Raw genomic sequence first — 27,503 nt, forward strand, 5'->3', positions numbered from 1 at the left:
AGCTAGTGACAAAAAAACCCAAGCTGAATGAGCAAGGCATCAAAGTAGGCTTTGTATGACCAAACCCCTCTGTTTGGTAGTATTCTTCACACAGGTGAATGTAAGTTTGGATGTTACAGGCTTGGAATTAGATCAAGGAGAACTAATTCACCCCCCCCCCCCCCCAGTTTCCCAGTCATGTCCACCACTAATGTTAAAGCCAAGGGCTTGGTCAGAGGAGGAAAGGCTCAGTAGCTCTCAGCGCTAGCACCTAAGAATTTGATTTAGAATAATTGGAATGTACCATAAACATGAGTGAAGTTAAATGAGCTTGACAGTATATAAGCCTGGGGTTTACCACTCAAGATATGCTGCTGTCCCCCACCATGCACTTTCCCCCCGGGAAATTTGTAGCTATCACCCTTTAAGCACTCCCATGGTCTCTTTCAAGTATTCTCCTGAGGAGATGATTGACAAGAGACCAAGTCCTGCATAACAGCAATGGGAAATATTGAAATTATATTCAAAGAAAGCTAGGCCAATCTGACATTTTGAAACCTTGGTTTCAGTTATGTAAAAATGCCTGTTTTCAGCCATTCTGCATTCTTACACACAGCCAAAAATATATGACCAAACTATCACAGTGTGAGTGTTCCCAAGCAGACTTGGTTGTCTGAATAACAAGTGATTTTTTAAAAAAACCAGATTTCAGGGGTAGGAATGGCATATTCGAATTACAGTTTGGATGGATAAAAGCTGATGTGTGTAGCCCAAGTCATGCAGTCAGTTCTGCGTTTTATCTGGAAATTGATTGTGTGATTTTATCCTACATGGCCAAATTGGTGTCATTTGAATTGCTCCATGGCTCTGAATTAGATTAATATATAGCTCTCAGTAAACCTAGATCATTGGCTTACAAATGTGCCATGGAAGTAACAAATTAATGGAGAATGTCAGCCAATGGATACCAGTCATGATGGCTATATAACCTCCAGTACCTGAGGGAGGGATTTTCCCTTGCATAATGGAATGCTTTCCCCCATGTCTCCCGTGCATATCCCATCTGTGGGTGGATGTTATTAATGTATTACTCTTTCCTCTTGGTTTTAATGTATCTACAATTAGGTTTACTGTCTATTTGCTTGGTTGTTCAGTCACTTTGAGTTGCCTTGGGCAATATAGAGCACGAGACAAATTTAATAAATGAATGAATATGCTCTAGGGATTTCTCAGTTTGGAAAGCATGAGGCACATATAGGGACAGGAGAAGAGGAAAGTCCAGTTGTACAAGCTGAAATCCTTGTGAGGATGGGACCCTGTAGCTGAATACTGTCCAGAGGCAATATGTCTCTACGTACCAAAGCTGGGGTTCATGAACACTCTTTGTGGGCATCCTATAGACTGACTGGCTTCTGTGAGAAAAAATGCCTTCAGCCTGATCTACCATGCTATGTTCTTTAAATATATTGTGGTGTTGTGTGGTAAGGTTTATTATTATTATTATTATTATTATTATTATTATTATTATTATTATTAAAAAGGTTGATTAATAAAAACCCAGTTTTATGTCTGAGATGACATTAACGGTAAAAACTCTTCTTTCAGCTTCTCAATGCTTCCTTTATGTTTCTTCCATAAAAAACATTAGAATTCTGAATGAGACCAAAGGCTATCTAGCCCAGTATTCTTCAATGAGTTGATAATTCTGTATTTCTTGGCCTGGAAAAGTGAAGTCTGTTTCATTTACTCATACGTCCTTAAAGATAAATCAGCTTCAAACACACAGACTACTAAGGAAGCCACTGCAAAGTGGTAGGATAAATGGACATTTTAGAGCTTTAGTGGATGGCCGAATGTTGATTTTATCATGAACTTTTAAAAGCAAAATTCAGATTTTGAAATATGAGACTTTAATGTGAATAGACTGGATTCCAGTCCTAACTTAGATGTTTTGATAACTACTAATTCTCCATGAAAGAAACAAGTGCTCACATAGATCTGTACAGTTTGTTGCTAAGATAATCTAACACCTCTTCTCAGTGAACTGTAAGTTTCCACTGGCTGTCAGAAGCATGTTGCTTTCATAAATGTTTATTATGTTGACTTCTTAGAACCATTTTTACCCAGTCCCTACGTGTTATATGTCACAGGATGATAGAGTCAGGCAACTCATAACACCACCCATTTTTCCCTTTGCTTGAGTGAGTGCGTTGGATGCAACTGAAACCTAATCCTACTGGGTGGAATTCAGCACACACTATGACAAATATTTCACATGTGCAGGAATTCAATCTTTCCAGATGGAAATCTCTCTCCTCTCTCTTCCCTGCACACAGTTTGGGGGTTCTCCTGACCCCTACCAACCCACGAACCAATTTTTTTGGGGGTGTTAGTCTGCTTGCATAGGGCTTATACTGATGTGGCTCATTAGGGGAGTCCTGCCCCCTGCTTTTTAAATCTAAGTTCCTCTGTTAAGTATTTGAGAAAACATCACTCCAGGCCTTTTGATCTCACATGAGAGCACAGACCTGCTGTTTCCAAATTAAATCATATAGAATAGATAGAAGTTATCTTCTATTAGTCAATGGGCCAGCAGGATATCAACAAGTGCACACTCATGATCTCTGATGAGTTCAGATCCAGAGCAGACTTCCATCTCTTTGTTCCTCCATGCTGTTTTTTGTTTAATGTGTTTTCTGGGTTTCACACTTAAAACAGAATTACATAATAACAACAAATAAAACTCACTACCGCCCTCCCCTCCCAGAGTGAGGTTTTGCCTCTATGTAAGATATAACTTCTGTCCAGCTCTAAGTTTTCACAAGCATCAAATAAGTAACAAATTGAAAATGTCATTCCACAGTGCCCCATGTGTTCTTGGTGAAGGAAACCATGTTCAATGGATTGCACATACTGCATATTGCATGGTGGGGCGGGAGTGTCCATCAAATTGTCGCTTGTCCTCAAGTTGGAAGGTGATTGTCTGTAGTGGGAAGCCTCCCTGCATATTTCTAAAGCCTGAGTAATTCCTGAATTGGCTAAACTTTCTTGATTACTCAGACCTTGAGGCTTTCATTCAGTGAGGTGCGGAGTAGTTTTGAATCATACATATACTTGCAAAGATAAAATGAAAATGAGTCTAATATTTTTGCTGCCTCTCTGACCGACTTCTACCCCCCTTCCCCCCTTCTCAGTCTGTTCACAGTTTTCCAAGGGTGTCTACGCTATCTTTGGCTTTTATGAGAGGAGGACTGTCAACATGCTCACATCCTTCTGTGGGGCACTCCACGTCTGCTTTGTAACACCCAGCTTCCCTGTCGACACATCCAATCAATTTGTTCTTCAGCTGCGCCCAGAACTGCAGGATGCCCTCATCAGTGTTATAGAATATTACAAGTGCCAGAAATTTATGTATATTTATGATGCTGACCGGGGTGAGTCTGAGTGAAGAGTGACACACAGCGGGATTGGCAAGGGAGGGGGGAGTAGGGAAGAAGACTCCTTGTTAGTCATAGAATGTACCAAGGCCATTGGATCAAATTTCATTTTGCCCATAATTGTACTTCTTTGTGTAATTATTTTAGTCATTTCTTCCTTTTTTAACCAATTTTCACTTCACAAAGCGTTATACATAAAATTATTAAAACAGTGAGCACCGGTGACAATTATACAATAAAACAGGAAAAAAATAGAAATGGGGCAAAAAAACACACACACCCCTTTTAAAAAGCCCATTTGAGCATCTTCTCCCATCCTGTCAGGGCAAGAACTGCTGGTGGCAATTGGGAGGGGAGGCCCATCTCTGGAAGCAGGATGGTGGCAGCTCACTAAGCATCTTTACTAGCCTGCGTTAGGCAAGCCACCATGAAATGGCTTCAGCATCAGTCCTCTCCAAACCTGCAGTATGGGAACAACAATACTGGCCTATCCTACAGGTTTGCTGAAAAGTATGTGACGTGAGTCCTTGCTTTCCCTTCAGTATATAAGTGGGGCTTTTTTTAGGCCCGCAGTTCTCTCAGAAGGAAAAGTTGAGGGGTTCTCACCACAGGGAGACCACACTTTATCAGATACTGTGCTTGGCTGACCCTTTTTATTTACAGAACCCGTCACACTTCTGTTCCTATATTAATGGAGTTAACTTGACTCACTTTATCAATTAAGTAAAATTCTCTGCATTCTTTAGTGTTGGTTTGTGCATCTGGTATACTAAAGAGTACACCTGTCTTTAGAATTTAAGGTCAGTTCATTTCAGTAATGTATTGAGCCTTGCCCATGGCCATAACCCTGCAGTGGGGAAGAACGGAACCTGTACACTCCTCAGCTGGCATCTTCTCACATAAATGTTCGAAACTTCAATCACTCTGTATACATAAATGTTACATATTAAATTGCCCTGAAGCTTATAGATATACAGTCGTACCTTGGCTCTCGAACGTAATTTGTTCCGGAAGTCCGTTCAACTTCCGAAAACGTTTGAAAACCAAGACGCAGCTTCCTGCACTCAATCGGAAGCCATGGAAGCCGCGTCGGATGTTCGGCTTCCAAAAAATGTTCACAAACAGAACACTCATTTCCAGGTTTGTGGTGGTTGGGAGCCAAAACGTACGAGTGCCAAGGTGTTCAAGAACCAAGGTATGACTGTAGTGGTAGGCTGTACCTACAAAGAAATCATTTACAATGGTCACAGTATCACTGACAGTTGTACAAGGAAAGCCATTAGAAGAGCTAACCCTGGGATTCATAGATTTGATATATTGTGCATGGTGCTTTTAATATAAGTCACCTTGGAAATGTTCTGCCTTAAAAGGTGGCATATGAATATATTTTTTGGGTGGGAGGGTAATGATTTTTTTTCTTTGTCTTTTCCCTGCATCTCATCCCATCTCAGGTTTGTCAGTACTTCAGAAAGTGTTAGATACAGCTGCAGAAAAAAACTGGCAGGTGACAGCTGTCAATATAATGACAACAACAGAAGAAGAGTACAAGTCACTCTTCCAGAACCTGGAGAAGAAGAAGGAGCGGGTGGTGGTGGTGGACTGTGAATCAGAGCGGCTCAACGCTATCTTGGGCAAGGTGAGTTCCAATATTAAGTGCTACTGAGACAGGAAAAAACAACAAGGAGTCTTATGGCACCCAAAAGGCTACCGTATTTATTACAGGGAAGTGGGTTTTAATCCACAAACATTTGTGTCAGAATAAACATGTTACCCTTTTAAGACACTTTATAGGGGTTTTGTTCCCCCCTACTGCAGACTAGCAGGCTCTGAATGTTTTCCTGAGTCAATAAAATTTATTTGAAGGAATTTAATAAGTAGATATTTGCATGGGATTTTCTTTGTTGATTTGCTAATACTTTTATTGTAAGCCATTTGGGGGGCCTCTTTAGGACTGCAACATATGACATGATATAGTCTCTCCATAAGATGGCTTAAAAAAAGGATATCTTAATAATTGAGTTCTATTTACTCCAATACATTTTGCAACCTTAAATTCTGTTAGAGTCCACTAAATTTCCAGAAGTCAGTTTTATGTCGTGTGAAAGATTACATAAAAAGGGAGAAATTAACAGGTAAGGAAACAGGAAGATGGAATAATGTGCCATCTGATTATTATTATTATTATTAATATTAATATTAATAGTAGCCCTACACTGCCTGATCTCCCATCTAGTTCTCAGTCATACCATAATATTATTCTGGAGATATCTCAGTGGACCCCTGAAGCTATCACCTTATTTCTTCCTAAACTGCTTTCAACATTGCCAGGATTATTTATTTCTTCATTCATTATTTCAATTTATATTCCTCCCTTCCTGCCAAAGGATGCTAGAGAGGCAAACACATTATTTATTTATTTTAAAAAAACAGTTAAAAATATTATCTCAACCAGAGATCTCAGGGCCATCAGGATGGATGTCTCTTAGTCATCAAATGTGTGGGTAAACAGGAATGTTTGTAAATTCCTCATGCAAATCCACAATGAAGGACACAGACACACCTCACCAGGGATGCCATGAATATGAAAATGATTTTTCATTTCTGATATGAAAGGCCCTTCTTCACTGTTGCAGCTAAATGCTCTGAGCAGACAACCGGTTTGACACTATCATCATCTGTTCTATGTAAGATATAAACAACCAAATCTGTAAACGAGTCACAATTAAGTCAATTTTGCATGTGACACAACAGATATGCATTGTAAAAACACCACAATTGTATTCACGCAAAGTGGCCCCAGTAGGCCGTACTAGTATATGGGAAGGCATAAATAGTTGCAGAGATAAATGGATACCTTTTGCAAATCCATACACAGGTAGCCTGTTTGCACTGGTGCATGAAAAATTGCCTATGACAAAACAGCTGCTGTGCTGTAATTCTGGGATTAGAGTGTTTATCAGATTAATCTCACTGTTCCCCTGGGTTTATCCCATCTGTTTATTTGTAGTCACCTGTTGCCTTATGCCTGAAACCTGAACTGTGATTTATGCTACTGAGGAGCTATGCTTTCGTTCGAGAGATACTCAGCAATGATGCCAGAAATTTAATAAATAGTAGTAAATACAGATCCACAATTCTTCGGTATACACTTTACAACTGAAACATAATAACAGAAGGGAAGTCAGTAGGATTTGACTTAGGTTTCCTTCTCTGGGTGAAAAAAAACTTTTATCTTTGCACTACAAAATAAAAATAGAATGGAGAATTTCACAACCTGTTCCAGGCTTGCCGGTTTAACTTTCCTGAATCTGGTTCTTGCATTTTAAGACACAGAAGCATATAGAATTCCTTTAAAAATTCATTTTTCATCGCATTTCGTTTGATTTGCATTTGGTGGATTTCCAGAGATGATTGACAACATGTGTAACTTAAATCCGTTTCCTATCTCTTTCAATAAATAAACACACACACAAGCCAGCCCTTTAGGTAAGGTAAAGGGACCCCTGACCATTAGGTCCAGTCGTGGACGACCCTGGGGTTGCGGCGCTCATCTTGCTTTACTGGCCGAGGGAGCTGGCGTACAGAATCATAGAATCATAGAGTTGGAAGAGACCACAGCTTCCGGGTCATGTGGCCAGCATGACTAAGCCGCTTCTGGTGAACCAGAGCAGCGCACGGAAACGCCGTTTACCTTCCTGCCGGAGCGGTACCTATTTATCTATTTGCACTTTGATGTGCTCTCGAACTGCTAGGTTGGCAGGAGCTGGGACCGAGCAACGGGAGCTCACCCCGTCGCGGGGATTTTAACTGCCAACCTTCTGATCGACAAGACTTAGGCTCTGTGGTTTAACCCACAGTGCCAGAAGGAAAAGGAAATAGCATCAAGAGGCACAACATATTGTTTCACCATATAGGCTAACAGAAACATATAGCTTCAGCCCAAACATATATTAATTGTTCAGATATATGTTAGTGTGTTTTAAGAGTTCCATGGAAGAAAAGGGTTTCTCGGGGTTGTTTTTTTTATCTCAGTGCCACTATCGTGAGAGGTAACTAGTCAGATTAATTTATCCCCAAAATATAAATATTAAAAGGGGGGGTAGTAATTGTATACACAATGAAGCAAGTGGGCCTGCATGCAGGGGGAGCTCTATTCACATTCTTTTTATATAAAGTATATTTTATGAGATGGCAGTTTTCTGGGTTTATTTTTGTAGACAAATCTGCAAATAGTGAGAAACAAGATGACATAATTTTAAAACAACTGCCTCGCTTTCCATATTCATTTTGTTCTAGTTATTTCCAGTCTCCACTGATGGATTGTAAGGCAGTCCCTTTCTTTTCCTGCCTGGCAATTGTCCCCTAAAATATCATGAAGCTTAAGCTACTTCCTAGGTTCAGGAGAAATCCATGCAACTGAAATGAGCCTTTCGTGAAAGTTCATGCTGATCTGCAGACGTTCCAGGCTCATTTGCTGCAGTCATTATTTAATTATCCCACCCAGGAGATCTGCCTGGTGTGAAAGGTGGTGGAGCCTTGCTTATTTGTAACCAGAAGTGCTAACAAATGTCTGTTCCGATAACACTAATTGAGGTGCTGGGTTATTAGCATAGGACTCAGGCAGCTTTTAATGTATACTCAAGAGCATTTCTGGTAAAGGCTAAGGCAGGTGAGCCAGTTAACATATGAACAAGTGTCCAATAACCACTAATTCATTTGGTGATAATTGTAATGCCAGGGATCTTTATGACATTGTTTAGTACAGTATTCCTACAGATCCCACCTGGGCATTGATGTTTAATTGAAAACCCATCCGCACTTTTTCATTCTGTGGTCACGTGCTCTATTAAAAAGAAATCGAAAGGCCCCAGAATTTAATTTGTGCTGTACCTATTCTTGTTTGTAGCTAAAAAGGCTCATAAAGATGCAGGGGTGGGTGGGAAGAAATGGACAGAAATAGCTCAGGGTCGCTGTCCTGCCGCTCTCCTTTCCATTTCTCAATAGGTAGCATTGACAGTGTTTTGGTTCGTGCAAGTTAGATAAGAGCTCAGCCCAAGCATATACTGTGCTGGTAGGGGATGGGGAGAAAGTGGATGGAAAACAATGTCAATAAAAGCAGATGAGGAAGAGTGCAACTAACTTTGCCCTTTAGAAAGAGTCTCTTCAGTTCCGCAAAGGCAATGGAAAGATATCTATTACTGGCAAAGGAACCCGACAGCATTATGAGCCATTCAGCATTTATAGTGACAAAGAACAGTAAAACTGTCTGCATTCAGCCCTGCAAAGGTCATGGTGCTGGGGAGAGAAATTCACAGACAACACTACACGTCTGTTATGGAGGAATGCCATATATAAACTTACAATGTTGCACAGGCTAGATTTGCGTGCCCTTGGGGCCACCTTTGCTCTCCAGACATGGTGCAGATTGTCCATGCTGCTGTGCCCATTTAACCGGAATATAACCTTTAAGGTGAGCGGGAACCTGAAAATGTTTATAAACCCTGTAACCCTGGAACATAGCATAATGGTGAGGGTTTCCATCCTATTTACGGACCTGCAATAGGCTCTTCTTGCAGGCTGTAGGTGTTAACCAGAAAGGAAATGCCTTGAGCATTAATTATACCCAGGGATACTCGATTCAGTACCTTTCTGCCTTTTAGTGCCTATGGGTGAAGACCTCTGCCCTCAGCCGTTCAGCCAGTCCTTTAGTTCTGCTGGGGAAGTCACTGATGGAGGCTCAGAAAAATAAAGTATCATCCCAGAACTATCATAGAAGTCACCCCTGAAAATATTGAAGAGTGTGACGGCTGAGGGTGGAACTTCCTCAGGAGTAATCTGTTGTGGGGATGGGAGCATACATGCTGGGCCAGAGCCAGTGGGTGATGGTCAGGGTCACTCTTTGCATCTATTTCTGCTACCTTCTTTCTATCTCTCTGCCACCCTGTTTCCTCTTGCCCCTCACAGAAATGAGGGCTGAAAGTTTCCCACCTCCTATTTAAACCATGACACACTACTACTTACTTATCAAACCTTTATTAGGCATTTACATGTAAAATCACGAGAGAAAGAATCACATACAGGAACTTTAAAATATATATATACACAAAGAAACAACAATTAAACTCATAGGCTGATCGTATGTGTGTATTAGTAAAATCTAGCATTTCGTCCTGTTAAAGTACTCCTTGAAGCACTGCTGCCAAAAACTCGGCTACCCCCGCAGTCACCCCTTGGTCAATGTCAGAGAGACAGAATCCAACACTTCCACCATGCTGCGGATCCAAACCATCCAAAAGGGGGGACAACACGCGTTTACGCAGCGTACTGTGTAGTGGACAATAAAAGAGAATATGCTCTACAGTGTCCGGGACATTCATGACACACTACTACAGAAGTAGTATGACGGAAAAATGAAACCTCCATGTGCAGAGACACCCTACCTCTGAATATCTGAGAAATAATTTGGGGTGGTCATGCCCTGTTTGCCAGGTCGATACACTTAGCTGGTTGCTGTTGAAACCTCAAGGCAGTTCTCACATTGTCATTCTGCTCTCACCAAGACATAGCTTGTGCTTCTTTCTTCACCTGCTTCTGCTGTCGTACGAGAAGTAAGCAGTCCACCTCTCCCCCATCTGTGAGATGGTCTGTGGGCCCCAGATAACCCCAGGAGTTCATGGAGGCCAGTCCAGGTGAAGTCTGCAAGTCCCATTTGAGACATTACGGCAAAAGGCAAACTCCCTCAGCCTTTTGTTTGCTCTACCATTGTCTGATACACAAGCCTGCCCTGGAAGATATGACAGCAAACTGCTCCTGTCAGTAGCGGTGATCATCATCACCCTTTGCTTGTGAGATAGAGAGCAGCATAATTTTCTGAAACATTTGTGATGCATGAATACAATGTATTATGCGTTTGCACCCTACTTTGGGGATATAGTAACTGTACTCATTTTGCAACTTCTTCCTTGCTTATTCCGATCACGTAGAAACTGTAACCCCATGTGTCATTACAGACAGTTTCTTCTAGCTTGAATATGGGAATGGGTTTGTGTTTTTTTAAGTAGCTTCTCAGTAGTCCTGATGCAAATATTCTCATTTATAGTACAACTGAACTAAAATAATTGCAGAAGCAGGAGAGAGATTGTGAAAGTCTCCTTGTTTTACCAGTAAATTATACTGCTAAATAAAATGTTTTGTGTTTTGCCACCACAGATCATCAAGCTTGGGAAAAATGGAATAGGCTACCACTATATTCTTGCAACTCTGGTAAGCTGGATGTCGTTTGCTTTCTATTGGCTACATGTCTTTTCTGAGCATTTTTAAAAATTAGTTATAAATTCAGCACTTAGGGAAACTTGGAGTGGAATTTGTTGTTGTTCAGTCATTCAGTCGTGTCCGACTCTTCGTGACCCCATGGACCAGAGCACGCCAGGAGTGGAATTTAGGGTGGCTTTAAACACACAACAGTGCAACATAGTGGACTGTTATCCTTCATCCAATTATAAACAATGGTACATATAGATGTGCTCGTCTGCATGTGTGAAAATAATGTCTTGAAAATAAGTTCTTTTGTTTTGGAGCGCTGAGTTAGCACGAGATGTTGCATGTACCACAAGAGGTGTGTGGTATAACAAACCCTATCTGTACGTTCCTTTGTCTGTGTACAGACCTTACATTTAAAGCACATGATTTTTCCAAATTATTCTGGGAACTGTAGTTTAACGGTGCTTGGGATTATAGTTCTGTGAGAGACAAACTATGGTTCCCGTGAACCTTTAAATGTGTTTTGAATGTAGGGTGTGTATGCAGCCTGGAACTTGCTGAACCAGCCAACACTTGGTAGAAGGTAGTGTAGGGTGTAAAACAAGACTGCGGACAAAGTAAAACCACAACAAATAAGCTTTTACCAAAGGAAGACATTTAAACAGTTATTTTATTAAAGGCAGAGAGAAATTTATTTAAAATCATTTGGGTCAGTTAACCACTCACAGAACCACAATTCTCAGAGTGGTTTAATAATCAGTCCCTCTTCCCAGGATCTTTGGGAATTGTCGCTCTGTGAGGGAAATAGGGGTCATCTAACAACTCTCAGTACATGTAACAAACCACGGTTACCAGGATCCTTTGAAGGAAGCTATGATTGCTTAAAGTGGGATGATACTGTTTTAAATGTATAGTGCAAGTGGGCCCTCATAGTCTGGCCAGAGCAGGAGAAGAAAGGATACCAATCTTGACGGCATTGCACACTTTTGCAAATATGCATTTATGGTTATTCTATTTTCAGATCTTGAAACACATGAGGTTTGGATTTTTGCTTTGAAAAGTCCTTTTAACATTCCAGTGGGGTTAATATTCAGATGCAGGAACTAGCATGCAAATTCAAAATACTGTGTTTGTGTGTGAACCTGGATAACAGGCATTTGACAGGTGTCTGTGAAAAGACTGTTCATTCTCCAGAGATATTTAGTCTCTTAGTTCTCTGGTGAAAATGCCAATAAAGGTTTAAGAGTTTGTTATTGTGTATGTCATGGCCACATGGCTTCAATATGTCCGCACTTCCAAACTCATTTAATCTAGGCCACCACACAGCTATAAGCAGGCAGTAATGACATTCACTTTCTACTAAACTGCACTGCATTTTAGTCAGTGTACCAAAAGTGAAGTGTTCCATGTCCCATTAGCAATCCCATGAGCCCTCTCAGCAAAAGAACAGATTGGGACTTCAGTCAACTACAATATTCTAGTTAAAACTGACTCAGTGGTAAACATCATTTTATTGAAGTACTCCAGTGTTAAAGAAAGAGAGCCTGGGCTCCCCCTCCCGCCAGACAGAACCAGGGCAGCATGTAAATAGTGTGATAAACCAGGGTTTGGAACCACAGGACAAATGTGGTTCACCCAGATCTCTATATTTGGCCCTTAGGACTTTCCATAGACCACACCCCTTATCAGGCCACTCCCCCCTCTACTTAGGCTCCACCCTCCACTTTGACTCTGCTTTGTGTTCCTTGGGTGCTTTTGGGTGGTTGAAAAATGTGTTTTTTTTGCAGCCCTGCACCCTCTTTTGTTCCATTTTTTTCCCTTCTGGTGATGCATATCCTCTTTTTTGTGATCTGTACTGTTATGTACTGGGCTTGGATCCTAGAACAATAGGCAGGTAGGATCCTAGAAGGCAGCAATCTTCTGCCTTCTGCAGGAGCCACCCAATCCAGCTCCAGGAGGAAGTGAATCAGCAACCTGATTGGCCTGCAGGAACAGTCCAGTCAGGCTCCAGGAGGGGAGTTGAATCAGCCAATCGCACAGGACTCATTGTGTAAAAAATGTATATATAGCCAGAGGCTTAGGGGGGAAGCACTTACTCACTGTTTACCATGAGCTGAAATAAAGAGCATGAATTCAGCACTGAACTCCGAGTATATTTCATGTACCTAAACTAAGAAATTTGAAATGAATTTTGTAAGTTCTTCTTCATGAGAAACATGATGCATTTCACTGGTAATTCTCACAGAGTGGTTTTTTGGGGGAGGGGTTTTTCATGCATGCATGCATACATAAAAGATGGCAAATGAAAGGTCCATCTGCATATTTTCTGTTGAAAAGACTTGGTGGTGGTTTGGTTTTACGCCTGGCACCCCCTTTGGGTATTCTGCTCAGCTGTAAAACCTCCACACACACACACAGAGAGAGAGAGAGAGAGAGAGAGAGAGAGAGAGAGAGAGAGAGGAAATGAAGGCACACAGACACAGAGAGGGGGGGAGAATGAAGGCAACAAAGCTCTGCTCCCCCCCCCACCTCAGTTGCTACCCCCACCATCACCCTTCATCTCAAGGAAGACACAGCTCTGAAATGTGGACTTTCCTCCTACCCGTTGACACACCCCGTCTGACTTTGAACCCTGCACTCATTCCTATTTCCCCACTCACGTTATCGGTGTTGCACCTGAGCAGAATACCTGAATAGGGCTTGAGCTTACACAGCTCAGTTTTTCCTACCTTTTGCATGTGCTGCTATCAAATATATAATATGTCTTACATTCCAACTGCCATGATTTGCCATTGCTACAGTTCTTCAAAGTCAGCAATTGTGAAAGAGCAGAAACCGAAAACTCACCCAGGCTAGTGAAATGTATTGTAATTTTCCCCCCATGGGCTTCTTGACATAGTGAAAATGCAAGCCACTCTCCATCTTGTTTAAGAAGTCTGTGCATGTATGTATGGCTTTGGAAGGCAATTCTAGTAGAATCATTTGGTGGATTATATCCTTTCCTGCAGCTTGGCACTGAAAATCAAGGTGTATGGCCATCATTCATTAAATATTATGATACCATTGAATCAAACTGTAACTACCATTCCCCCCCCCCTGCCCCAGTCCTGAGACCATGCTATAATTTACAAGATAAAAGTGAATGCACAGTTGTATTGTTAACAAATACTATGGGCTGTGTGGTAAGTGGATAGTTGCATAAACTTCAGAATATAGTTGCCATTGTTTTTAAATCTGTACTGGATCATTCAGTTGCTTTTAGTTAGGAACGGTTCTTGGGATAGGACTGCCAAGTTCACACGCGGTGAGCTGTCAGTGATCTGGCTCTCCTTTGTGGAGTGGCTTGCGTTGCCTTTTCTGTATCCGCACGACTGCAAGCAGCCATCTTGCAGAGGCAGTAATCAGAAGTTTCCCTGTGGTGCTCAGATTGTGAGATGTGGTCTTGGTCAGGCCAAAACTACAGCATTTCCAAGCTCCGGCTGTTGCACTCATAAATTAAATGCTTAAAAATGACCTTCACCCTTCAGGAGCACCATTTGCTTTGATTTTCTGCAACACGGAGAAGAAAACTGTGAATTGTGCAGCTCTTCAATGGGGGACAATCAAGCATTTGGGGCTTCCTCCAAGCAGGTGGCCCAGATGCTGTACTTCTTACGAAAATTCACCCTTTGGTGATTTTTTTAACACCCTGATTAACACCAAGCTAAAGGGAGTTCTAAAAAAAATATCAATTCAAGTTCTATTATCTTAAGCATGGGCCTTAAGAAGCCTCTGGTAAGCTGGGTTAAAGGTAGATGGAAGATCAGCACAGGTATTTCAGAGTGGAAGCACATACTCTTCCTGTCCTAGTCATAACCAAAAAAAAGAAATTGTGTGCACAGAGTGAAGGGGGCAGGAGGAAAGAACCATGGGGCAGAGAAGAAGCTGGGGGGAAGTGCTGTCCCCTCTTTGCACTCATGCACTGTGTGCACCTAATTTTTCAGCAGCTAAAATGGCTCATTTTGATGAGCAAACAGCAGTTTTCACAGTCCTGCTTGTAAGCAAACATTGTATAAAATGGAGTGCTGTAATTTTTTTTTTTTTTTTGCAGCCAACAGCACACAGAAACTGATGTTTTCCTGGCAGGAGCAGCTTTTCTAACAAATTACATGTTTACTACATGAAACTGCAAATGACTTTTTCATGTTCACAGACAGTTTTGTATTCCAGAAAAGTGCACGAGTTCTGATCCAAAGGGCCTCTTCGGCTGAGCAATGCACAAGGGGAGGCACAAACCACTTCCCCTCGATTTCTGTGTTTCCTGGATAACGTAGGAAGCAGAGCCTTGTGAATCTCCACTGTAAGAAAGGGAGAGAATCATGTAGTTCTACCCAAGACACCCATGATTTCTCATGTTACACAAGACGTGCAAGGGGGGGGGGGGGAATCACACTTTGTTGTTATTGCAAAATGGCTTTCAGCACCATTCACATATTATGAGGCAAGATATGTGTTTGCCACTGCACGCACACCTGAATTTCTACAGTTTTCTGAAATGTAGTACAGATTTCATGCACCTGAATATTGTTCCTCATTTGCAGCACATTATTATGTGCAGAAATTGCTTTTTTCACATATAAACAAATATAATGTGAGGAGCTGCCTTCGGTTGAATAGAAAGATACATTATGAACACCAGCTTACAGAAAGCAGCCGTTTGGGTGGGGGTGGGAGGAAATAGCCAAACAAAACTATTTGGGTTATCCTTCCTTCCTCCCCCCCCCCAAAGCATTCATTCAAGAAGACTTCATAAGGAAGCAAGAGGTGAGCTTTGGTAAATCCTGTAAATTGCTCAGCCGTGTGCTTTTAAAGTCAAGGAAGAAAGGGAGGATCACAGCCAGCTTTAGCAGAAGGGGAAACTTAGAAACCTTTGAGACCCATCTCTTTTGCCATCTCCCATCACCCCAGCTTCAGCTCTCTTTGCTTATGATGCCAGCGATTTAGCTGGGGGGGGGGGAGTGCTGTCTTTTGTGGGAGGAACACTGGTTTTCTGCTGAGCGAAAGAAAATGTGTGGCTAAAAATATGACACTTTCAAATGGGGAAAGTGCTAGGGTTGCCTTACATCTAGAATGTTCACCTTTTTGTCTGAACCCAGACCTTCCTTTGGAAAAGGTCTTGGTTGTGGTGGCAGAGGAAAGGGGGGTGCAGTGGAGGCGGGCTGACCCGGATGTCATCACTGATGACATGCTTGAATGTTCCCTGTAAATGAAAGCTAGCATATCAGAGATAATGCTAAGTAAGTCCCTTCTCCCTTGACTCAGAGCCGGAGGGAGGGGGTACAGTAGGGGCGGGATGCCCCAGGTGTCACCCCTGAGGGGGGTGACAAAATGCAGGCGGCACTCACTGTGGGGCCTGCAGCGTGCCCCAGCCACACGTCTCTCCTGGGGGTGACGCAGTGGCTTGGGTGCCCGCAGGCTCCACACTGCCCCAAATGGTCTGCCTGCCACCTCCCCCTCAGCTGTAGGGCGGCTGAGTGGGAGGAGGCAGACAGACTCCTCAGAGACCCTGCGGAGCGTCCTGCCCCAGCTGGCCCCACCCCGTGAGCAGCTGACCCCACCCCTGGGCGCAGGGCACGTGCGCCACCCCAGGCACCCGATCAGCTTGCTTCGCCACTGGGTCTTGGTTGTGTGTATACGTACACACACACACACACACACACACACAGACATATATATATATATATATATATATATATATATATATATATATATATATATATATATATATATATATATATATATATTCTATGTCATCCACTAATAGGTCAGGCATGATTAAGTGGTATATTAGTCCTGTTCAATAAAATATGGTAAATGAAGCTAGGACAAGTATACAGAAAGAACATTTTAGGCATAATTAGGATAATGTATTTATTAATTTAAGGACTTGTAAGCTGCTTCCTGGCATATATTTCCAAAGCAGTCTACAATGTGAATGATCAACAACATAGTAAAATACATAACAATAAAAACAGGTTTTAAAAAGCATCAAATCACAAAATTCACTACAGTAATACCATATACAGTGGTACCTCGAGTTACAAACGCCTCAGGTTACAAACTCCACTAACCTGGAAGAGTTACCTCAAGTTGAGAACTTTGCCCCAGGATGAGAACGGAAATCGTGTGCCAGCGGCACAGCGGCAGCAAGAGGCCCCATTAGCAAAAGCACGCCTCTAGTTAAGAACAGTTTTAGGTTAAGAACCCACCTCCGGAACAAATTAAGTTCATAACTAGAGGTACCACTGTAAAATGGCTGAGTCACTCTTTCAGGAAAGCCTCCGTAAAAAGATAATTTTCCAATAGCCATTGGGAAAGCAAAAGTGATAACTGTGATATGCAGGAAAGAACATGTTTCATTACTTTTGAAAATCTACAATGCCTCCTAATTAGTTTCTGGGCAAAATTCAACATTCTGGCCTTCATCTACAGAGCCCTACATGCCCTGAGATCGAGAGTTCTGAAAGAGGAGTCTCAGTGGCACAAGGGGTCAGTGTGTCTGTTAACCAGAAGGTTGGTGGTTCAAGCCCACCCAGGGATGGCTGTGGGCAGGATTCCTCCATTGGAGGGAGTTGGATTAGATTACCTTGGGGGTCCCTTCCAACTCTTGATTCTGTGATCACCTTCCCATAGGAACTTGTCCACCCAACATAGTATTAAGTCTCCTGTTCCATCAGCATGAGGATTTCTCCATTTTCATTGGAGAAATGTTGGAGGGTATGATGTTGTATAAGCAGAAATCATTGGGCTGATGGGACATGGTAGTTGAATAGGCCTTTTTGGTGATGGTACTCTGACTGAAGACTCTCCACAGAGACATTCACTTGACATCTAGTCTGCTCTTTTAGGTGCCAGGTCAAAGCAGTTTTATTCTCTTCATCTGTTGATAGCTATTAATTAATACATAATTTGTCTATTAAATCTTTTATTTGCTTACTCTGCAACAGCTAGACCTGTACTAAATCTTCTGCTTCTTGGTTCATTTGTTCTATTTTGATAAGCTTATTTGATTTGATTTATTTTTTTATTGGATCCCATCTTCCCTTCCCAGAAACTGACTTGAATACATTATTGAAAACTAGAGTATAAATACCTTAAATAAAATAGATATTTACAACTTTGGCATCCCAGGCCAATCTCACCCGTTTAATGGTGAGATACCCACATGCCAACAAAATTTCCTCTAACAGGCAACTGAAACTGGTAGATACTAATTTTTTATGGTAAATTATATGCAGAAATCCTGTCCTGCGTCACAGGCTGATGATCTCAAATAGCGAACTACCCTTTAAAAGACCTCTGGGGTAAAGGGCATAATTAATCAAAGCACATCTAAAACTCTTCACATCAATACCCTTTGTGCCGTTACTTGATGTATGTTCAATAAGCATCTATGAAGTGTTATATAAAGATTTATTGACACTATTGGAATGTTCTGCTTAAATGAATTATGGCCCCATCATTTGTAAGGACAGGCGTGTACCAATAAAACCTTTATGGCACAGCTAAACATGATGTACTGTTTGAAAAGACTTTATTAAGCTGGCACCATATATTCTGGCTGTGTACAGTTTGAGTGCTTTTCCCTTTTCATAGCTGTTGTGTAACCAGAGAGCACAACAGAAAGAAACAATCATGTGAACTTTGTCAAATGTAGACTTCCAGGAAATCTCTATTTTCAAAGCTGAAAAGAATAAAAATTCATTTCCCTTGGATCAGCTGAGAATAATGCTCAAGTGTTTAAATTGCTGCTTTCCTCGGGGGGGGGGGGGATGCACAGACACGTTGGCGAGGAAAGGATTGGGTCCCTGCTTCCATCAATTTTGCTGAGAAAACTGACGATTGAAATGGCCTTGTGCCATTTTCAACTGATAAAGGTTGCATGTATTTTGCACTCCGATAACCATAACTCAGTGTACAATGTAAAGCAAGAAGTCCTGAGATTAAAAGAGCTAAATCGAGCACCATCCAAATTCATCCCCCTTGTCACTCATGCATAAATAATAGTGACACATTTGTGGCTACATGAAATAGATCTCCAGGCTTTGGGGAAAACTAAAGAAAGGTTCTAGCATTGGAATAGAGGCCCTGGTTTTCACTAAAATGGGTGTGTGTGTCAGGGAAAATCACAAGGAACTTAAATTTCCTGAAATATGGTAGAGCAACAGCAATAACTGTTGTGCTCAGGTAATCATACTGAAGTACAAGTAGAATGAGAATACGGTTTCATTTTTGTTTGTATTTTTCCCAGGGTTAAATTTAGGGACAGGTAATGCTGGCAACCACCCAGAAAACTAGGCCTGAGGGCACCAGGAGGGCTTCTATCATGAACTCAACTATCCACTCAGCAGCTAAAAGAAAGAGCACAAACTGTTCATCTTCACTTCCAAAGCTGGTAGTATTGACCTGCTTGGTCAGTGCTGCCTTATGAAATATATGGGAAATTTACATTAGTTCTCATGCAACATTGAGTTTGAATAGTTGGGAGTGTAATGGGGATGTTCCTCATATCAGATTCTGCCTGTCCACATGTCTCTAAATAATTCTGTTTCTAGCTCCTCCCTTTACCTTCCAGATTCCTGGGTCCACTGCAACCCACCATATTCTTCACAGGCTCCAAAGCAGACCCAGCCAGTTCTATCCATGCTCTATGTGCCAGTGTGGTGTAGTGGTTAAGAGCAGTAGACTCGTAATCTGGTGAACCGGGTTCATGTCTCTGCTCCTCCACATGCAGTTGCTGGGTGACCTTGAGCTAGTCACACTTCTTTGAAGTCTCTCAGCCCCACTCACCTCACAGAGTGTTTGTTGTGAGGGAGGAAGGGAAAAAAGAATGTTAGCCGCTTTGAGACTCCTTCGGGTAGTGATAAAGTGGGATATCAAATCCAAACTCCTCCTCTTCTTCTTCTCCTCCTCCTCCTCCTCCTCCTCCTCCTCCTCCTCCTCCTCCTCCCTCTGAGACCTGATCAAGGACCTTTCCCTTTTCAAATCAGGCATTAGTAAAACTACCGTTAGATGTATAATGGGTAGCTGTGCAATGGATGTGTATTCTCATTATCCATCCATTTGATAGCATTACCTAAATAAAGGCACACACCTTTGTGTGTTTACTCTGAAGTAAGTCCAGTGAGTCCAGTGAGTTTTAATTCCAGGTAAGTGTGCATGAGATTGCATCTCTTCTTACTTTATACTGCAATCCTAAATATACTTACTAGTAGAGAGTAAGCCCCTTTGATTATGGTGGAACTACCTTTCCCCTGTGCCTTTGCAGTACAGAGATGGAAGGAGCATTTTGGTGGTATAACCAGATCTGACATTGCCGTAATTCTGAGGCAGACAAGGAACATGTGTCCTGTAGGCAGGCATGTTGGAACAAGACTTGGGCAGATGGCCTCCTTTCTTCTAAACAGCCTCATCATTAATTGGTTGTGATAGAAATGAAGGAGAGATTTTTGTATTCCACTCAGGAAGTCAAATCTAATGAAAGCATTGGATATCTCTGGCATAATAGCTCAGTGTGGTATCTTACAGGTTCCTCCCCACAAACAGAGTCTGAAATGTTCAGGAATTCTTTATGTTCGGTCTGGATAGCAGTTCCTGGGGAAGTGACCAATTGTGTTTGTAAAATAATGTTACTTTATAAAAAGCTTTCTAATGCGAGGGGAGGAATAACAGGCTTGTGGTTAAGGCATAAAGCCAGAGAGCTTCTCAGTGTTGATAGCCCTCAAAGCCACCAGCTGACAAAGAAGGCTGAACCGACAGTCAATACTAAGGTATCTTTATCCAGGAGGAGTGATGAATAAGCCCAGCTCCAAATCAATTCTCCGACAGTGACTGTGTCATGTTCATTAACAGATCCTAAAGAAGATAAATGTTTTCACTCTTACGACAAAACAACCAATTAAAATGTGTCATGTAAATAATAAGCAGAAGTATTGGCATTGTTTCCAAGCCTCATCTATCTGGACATCAACTACCTAAGTAATAAAAAGGGGGGGGGAGGTTATTCTTGAAAAAAATTAGCATTCGGAAACTTTGGTGTCACATGGCTTACAATTATCTACATGGCCTTGGGCTTTGAAGGTGAATAGTTCTGAAGGGGGGATTTACTGCCTTAGAGTAACGTTTGTTTTGTTTACAAGTAGGTAGCCGTGTTGGTCTGCCATTGTCAAAACAAAATAAAAAATTTCCTTCCAGTAGCACCTTAGAGACCAACTAAGTTTGTTCTTGGTATGAGCTTTCGTGTGCATGCACACTTCTTCAGTTTGTTTTGTATGCATCTCACAAGCAACTCAGTAGCATGTAAGCTTTATACAAATTACAATAAGGGACTGATAACATATATGTTGGATGTGCATCTGTATGCCTGGTGTAGAATTCATGTGAATAGCAACACTATTTAACAGACATGAAACACCGGTGTTTATAGCCCTAAGTCTTGGGCTCCATCATCCAGCTTTGCTACTGATTTCCTAAGATGATATATGTCACCAGAATTCACATTTTTCTAGCTGTGGAACTCCTGCAGTCCTGTTCACTCTATGCACAGAGTGAAAACATAGAAGGGGAAGCTGGACCATATCTACTGGCACTGTTCCCACTTGATCCACCCCATCTGGGTGAATTTTAATAGTTTCCCTAGATTCCAAAATACCTAAAACTTACCCAGATGGTGTAGAAATGGCTTGTACAAAAAGCCCATGCTTTAGAATTGGCTGTTTGTGGCAGCTTTTCATTCCCATTCTTTCTGTGGAAGTAGGAGTATGGGGCTGCTTGCTTTCTCAATGGGTAGATTGGACGGCTATATCTCAGTCCATTCAGACATTCGTTCACACTTTCAAGTGGCGTTTCCCATTCCTCCACAATTGGTTTGTTTTGCAGAAGTCTTTCTTCCATTTCATCATTCCCTGCAGCAGAAAGGGCTGCACACTAAAGCTCAACCATTAACATACGTTAACAGTTGCCTTCCTCGTGTGTTACTTCCACTCAGTCCTGAACTTCTTGCTTGGTTCCTGAAAGCCACTTCCACCTTAGCAGGTGGTGGTGTTGTGGGCAGCCCCTGTGCGATAGGGGGAATCCCGGCTGCATCACCCACCAGCCGACCAATCCAGTCGGCCTGGGGTGTGTGGCCTGCCCTATTTAAGCAGGACGCAGCTGGGGGATCTCCCTGTTCCCTGCTTCCTCTGCCCTTGTGTGTTGGGTGGGAGTCAGAACCCAGGGCCAAGTGGAGGGAGGGAGGGAAATGGATGGAGTACACATGCACATTCAACTGCCTAATGGTGTCCATGCCACTCAGGAGATCACAAGAGATAAGAAGAGTTGTTCCATTGTCTGAAGCGGTCACTTTCTGGTTTGCATGGAGAAGCCGTTTTCAACGGATCCCAGACAGGGAATTGCACAGCTGTACTGAGGCAGCACCAGGTGTTGAAATTTTGTGCTCCTAACTATTTTGCACCTGGGACAACTGCCCCCACCCCACACGCTACACCACTATCAGGGGATTTTGATCCGACTGTTCACCTTTTCTGCTCCCAGGGATGAATGACCTCTGGATGGTGGAGACAGAAGTATATTCATTATCATGGTGTGAGAGAAGAAGGCATGTAGTAAGGCGGCTGCAGACAATTACAGTAGTACCTCAGGTTACATACGCTTCAGGTTACATACGCTTCAGGTTACAAACTCCGCTAACCCAGAAATAACGCTTCAGATTAAGAACTTTGCTTCAGGATAAGAACAGAAATTGTGCTCTGGTGGTGCAGCGGCAGCGGGAGGTCCCATTAGCTAAAGTGGTGCTTCAGGTTAAGAACAGTTTCAGGTTAAGGACGGACCTCTGGAACGAATTAAGTACTTAACCAGAGGTACCACTGTAAGCAGAGCTGGACAAATGCTGGCTCAGAGGAAATGGTCTCTTCCCCTCATTCGGAAGGGGTTAGAACTGTGCATTTTGATGCCAGGCCTTGAGGGGGTAGGAGGTGTGAAATGGAGAGAGAAGAAGCCAGTGATCCTCAGAATTATGACGGTTGCCTGGGGAACTGTTCCCCCCTCCCTCAAAGAAAAACAATGTAAACATGCTGGTATTTTAGGCTGTGCTGTGCAGGAAATGTTAAAGAACTGTCAGAACAATAGCTAGATTCTACTAGGAGTTCATTCGCAGCAAAGGCATATTTCTGCTCATTGCTAGCAGGGCTTTAGTATCTCATCTGCAAAATGTGGGGTGGGGAGGAGGCCCCCACTCCCAAGGATGACTGGAGCAATCGGAAAAGTCAAGCTACTGGTGTAGGCTGGTGTCAACTGTCAAAAGTTAGAGTGCCTCCAGACTCATTATTTTGAGGAAGGGATTCAAGTGCATGCTGAAAATTTAGGTTTCTTCAGTTAAAGTGGATTAAAATCCTCTGTCACCATACCAGAACATTTCCACTTTAAAAACAACAACACAGAGAGAGACTTTTTGTGGTTAGGGATGTACTGAAAAGTTTGGGGTGAAAACATTATTGCAGGGGAGATGTATTAGCACTCCACAAGAAAATCAGAATCAATGCCCATTTTCATATAACAACCCCACAAGCAAATCAGAATGAATGCTCAATAAACAGTGGGCACAATCTAACGACAATGCAAGGTTTGTGCAAGCAAATCAGGGTGAATGCTCAATAAACAGGTTGTCTGAAGGAGCCCTTAGTTATACTTAGATCTCCCAACTGAAGCTGCTACTCTTTTAAAAAATAGAAGAAGAGGTTCCTCCATTATGGAAGGCGTTATGGAGAACACAGAAGAATGGAAAATTCTTATTTTATTTCCTTCCGCATAGCTTAAATGTGGTATCTCATTGTCGGTGTCAGCAGAACACTTGAAAGGAGTTAGCGATTTGTTGCACTGAATGCAGGATTAGGCAACTAGGCTGGAGGTGTCATCTGTTGCACAGATATAGAAGAGTGCTTCTATGTGAAAAAGATTTTATGTTGTGCTCTCTGTTTTACACTCCATTAAAAATCCCCTACAGGTAAATGCTGGTAACTCTTCTTTAGTAAATTAACATGGTTGCAAAGGAAAGGACTGTTTTCTCACTGGGATATTTCGAAATGCTAGTAGTCAGCCTAGTGTAAGGGTCAGACTTAATGTACTTTGTAAGAAAAAATCACACGGTCACAGACCTCACTATGGTGAGAATGTATTGTTTTTATTTGAATTATAATGATTAGTTCTAGATTTCCATCTAAACATCTAAATCAGCATATTATTTTTTGTGCAAATATGCTTGTGGTCTTGGGGGGGGGGTGTCTCCCCCTTTAGGTAAGGTGAATGGTACAAAAAGTTTTGGTCCTTACCAAGGACTGAGAGAGACTGTTGCGGGCAAAAAAATGTCTTGTATCTGCTCAAGCTTTTATTGTTACTATCAATCCAACAAAAACAAAATACAAAACAAAAGTGGATCAGAGTCATGAGCTGAAAGTACCTTAAGATTGCAATCTTATGCACACTTACTTGGGAGTAAGTCTCACTGAATTCAATAGGACATTCTTCTGATCTGAGTAGACATACAGGTACATGATTGTTTGCACTGCTAGTCAATACTAGTTATTATTCCTCACATCTGCTGCATTTTATTCCAGAAGATTAAATTTTCAGACTATGGAAAGAAGGACTGGAAGTAATGTTAACCATCACTCAAGTGTCAAAGTTGACCATTTTAAAAATGTTGATTAAGATGTGTGAAGTGCATTTTGAAGGACAGCTGATAGCAGGGTAATGTCGTCCTGAAAAGACCTTAACAAATATAAATTTCAATATGGTAAATAGCTGGCCAATTTGAGACCAGTCATCTCAAGTTTCCTATGCTGTAAATCTGCTGTTCCATTTGCATTTGATGAGAAAAACAACACAGGGCTTGATTTGTGCCTTTCCAGATCGATTGACACTGAAGATGCAGTGGGAAGCCTAGCTGGATAGCTTGCTGTAATGGAACGCATTAGTTTTTTTTTAATCTGTGATTTACTGATCTTAAAAAGCTTTCTAAACTAAAAGAAGCATGAAAATGCATCAGTGCTAACATTTCCTCTCCCTTGGTGCTTCCTGGCAATTTGTAGCTATGCTTGCTATTAATATTTCCTTTGCTGGAGCTACATACACAGAGTGATGCTGTGTAAGGCTGGGATGTTATGACTTAAAGCTGCCATATGGCTGGTTTTTAAGCAATTTGACCTTTTCCCCTCCAGGTTTTTGATTGTTGCAATTAAAGAGTCGACTCAGATGCTTAGACCTGTGATAAGTGTACAGGTTTAACATGTGCATACTCTGAAATGAAGCAGTACATACAGTTTAGCTGTGCAGTAAGAGACTGAACATTTGTTTTGTCAGTTACTACTGAAACCATTTTAATTTAACCACAGCATAAATATTAATTCTTGTTTCTACATCCTACAGTTATAACTGCTACTATATTGTTGTAGTTAGGAAGAAGTCATTGTTACGTCTGACAGTTTTTATTTCGTTGCTGAAATCTTTCCTCTTGGATATACCAGTCTACTGTAGATTCAGTGGAACTCCGCTAGGTCTTTGCAGTTTCTTTTATCAGTTGTAAATGTAATTTCTTTGAAATGCTTCACTAGTGTTTGGCAATTAGTGGGGTTCCCAGCAGTGTCTTCCTAATTTCCCAATCATGCTAGTGCTGGCTGTGGCTGGCTGTGGCCTCCAGTCAGGGCCATATTTAGGTCTGATGAGGCCCTAAGCTACTGAAAGTATTGGGGCCCTTTATATGTCCAGCTGTCCTTTGTCAAAAACAAATTGTCACTGTTTTTCGTGTTGAATATATGCTATATGGTAATTTATGGACCTAATAGGTATCTAAAGCTATTTGCACATGCAGAATGTAATCACCCTATATATAGAAATGAGCAAACCAGTGATACTTTAGGGAGCAGGCTAGCAGGTGGGGCCCAATACTTACATCATAGGAGCCTACACAACACAAAACACTGTTGCTGTATGCAGGTTTTATTTTATTTTATTTTTTATCTTATATTTTGGGAATGTACATCCAGTTTGTTTGTTTTTCCTTTAATTTTTTTGAGGCCCCAAGAGAGTGGAGCCCTGAGCTATAGCTTGTTTAGCTTATACGTAAATCCGGCACTGCCTCCAGTGGCCACAAGTGATGCCCGTGAGCCATCTCAGATGAAGAAAGTGTCTTGCTGCCTGCCAACGGTTATTGAAACCCCAGCTGCTTAACCTAAGTCATAGGGTTGTTGCGTGAGAATAATATGAAACAAGTAATAATAACAATAACAACAACAACAACAACAACAACAACAACAATAATAATAATTTATTTATACCCCGCTCATCTGGCTGGGTTTCCCCAGGGGAGAAAGGATATAAATATAATAACACACAAAACAAAATATAAATAAAATGCCACCATAGCACAAAGAGTATCATTTGCACATAGAAGGACACCAGGGCAGGATCTACACTGACTTGTTTAACGTTTTCAGAACGTTACTAGATATAACGTTCTAAAATGTCACAGGGCATACTTGTAAATTTAAAGTGTTTCTTACCTTTGGGGTTGTTGTTTTTGTGAAAACGCTGTTTCCCTACTGCCAGTTGCTGGTTGCTTTGTAGTGCCCTCTGGTGTCACATTTTAATAACACATTATGAACGTTAAAAGTAGGATGTCATGTGTCCACCTGCATTATGAAAACCATTCCTTAACCCTTCCTTAACATAAAAAAACCATGAGTGTAGATCTACCCCAGGTTCAATTTCTGTCCTTTCCAGGTAAGAGACTCTCAGGCTGAAGGACTGGGCAAGACCTCTTCTAGGCAGAAGGGCTAGGCAAGATCTTGAGAGCTGCTGCCACTCAAGAGTACAGTAAATAGTACTGTATTGCCTTGGGACCAGTCACCTGACTTCATATGTAGGGCAAGCTTCATGTGTATAGGGGTCTATCTAGTTATGCCCCTTAGTTCACAGAAGGCTGTTCAGTCCATTGGTGGCTTCCATGAACCGAAGCAGGGAATGGTTCAGTTGATCCACCCTTCCAACTGCAGCCACATCCACTGTGATCCACCCCTCAGGTGGGAAACTCTCCAGAATAGTGTGGGAAGTAGTGAAGGGGACTGTAAAAGAGTGGGAGAATTTGAGGGAGGAAATCACATTATATTCTCTGTTTGTGGTTGTCTCCGCTGGAACAAAAAGTATTCCATGAACAAAGGGGAGCAACTGGATGTAACTCAATCTATTGATTTAAAATAAGAATATTCAGCAAGCAGGCATTGTACACACACACAGAGAGAGAGAGGTTTTAAAAGTGGCCCCGCTTGACGGCTTACATTCTAATGGCACACAAACAAACATTAAAAAGAGAGAAAGATAAAGTACCGTAAGTGATGATATTTTACCTACAATTCCAGTTTCTGTGTATTATGTCACACTAAGCGTATTCAGGACTTGGTGCTTGGTGAATAGAAATACCCTTGTAACCTGCTCCATAGGTATATTTTCCACAATGGGGGGTGGGAAATTATGCTGACATGAAACTGATCTAGATTGAGCTTTTGTCTGCTGATCATACCATATTTTTCTCTTTAATTTACACAGCATGACCCATATAGTAAATTGTTGAGAAGAGCAACAATTATGGTGTGTGTGTGTGTGTGTGTGTGTGTGTGTAACATTTTTATGCCTCTTTCAAGTCTCACCATTCCAGCATTGCCCAGGGACCCTTTCTCTGCTGACTGTTCCCACCAAATTCTATTAGCTGCTTGCTTTTTGTTTTTAAATTTAATGGAC

At 41.7% G+C, this 27,503-nt stretch overlaps 1 protein-coding gene across 11 annotated transcripts in view; it reads left to right on the plus strand.

Moving 5' to 3' along the window:
• Positions 1-27,503, plus strand: part of GRIA1 (glutamate ionotropic receptor AMPA type subunit 1) — a 192,299-nt gene that overhangs the window by 96,286 nt on the left and 68,510 nt on the right. For all 11 annotated transcript variants that reach the window (XR_004425980.1, XR_004425978.1, XR_004425979.1 and 8 more), the window contains exons 3-5: positions 3,174-3,413; positions 4,868-5,052; positions 10,626-10,679. Coding sequence is in view for 7 of the 11 variants with exons in the window: in XM_033140328.1 (XP_032996219.1) it covers positions 3,174-3,413; positions 4,868-5,052; positions 10,626-10,679 (479 nt within the window). In the remaining 4 variants the exon portion in view is untranslated. The remainder of the gene's footprint in view (positions 1-3,173; positions 3,414-4,867; positions 5,053-10,625; positions 10,680-27,503) is intronic.

Source organism: Lacerta agilis, chromosome 2 (assembly GCF_009819535.1).
Source record: "Lacerta agilis isolate rLacAgi1 chromosome 2, rLacAgi1.pri, whole genome shotgun sequence".
NCBI lineage: Eukaryota > Metazoa > Chordata > Lepidosauria > Squamata > Lacertidae > Lacerta > Lacerta agilis.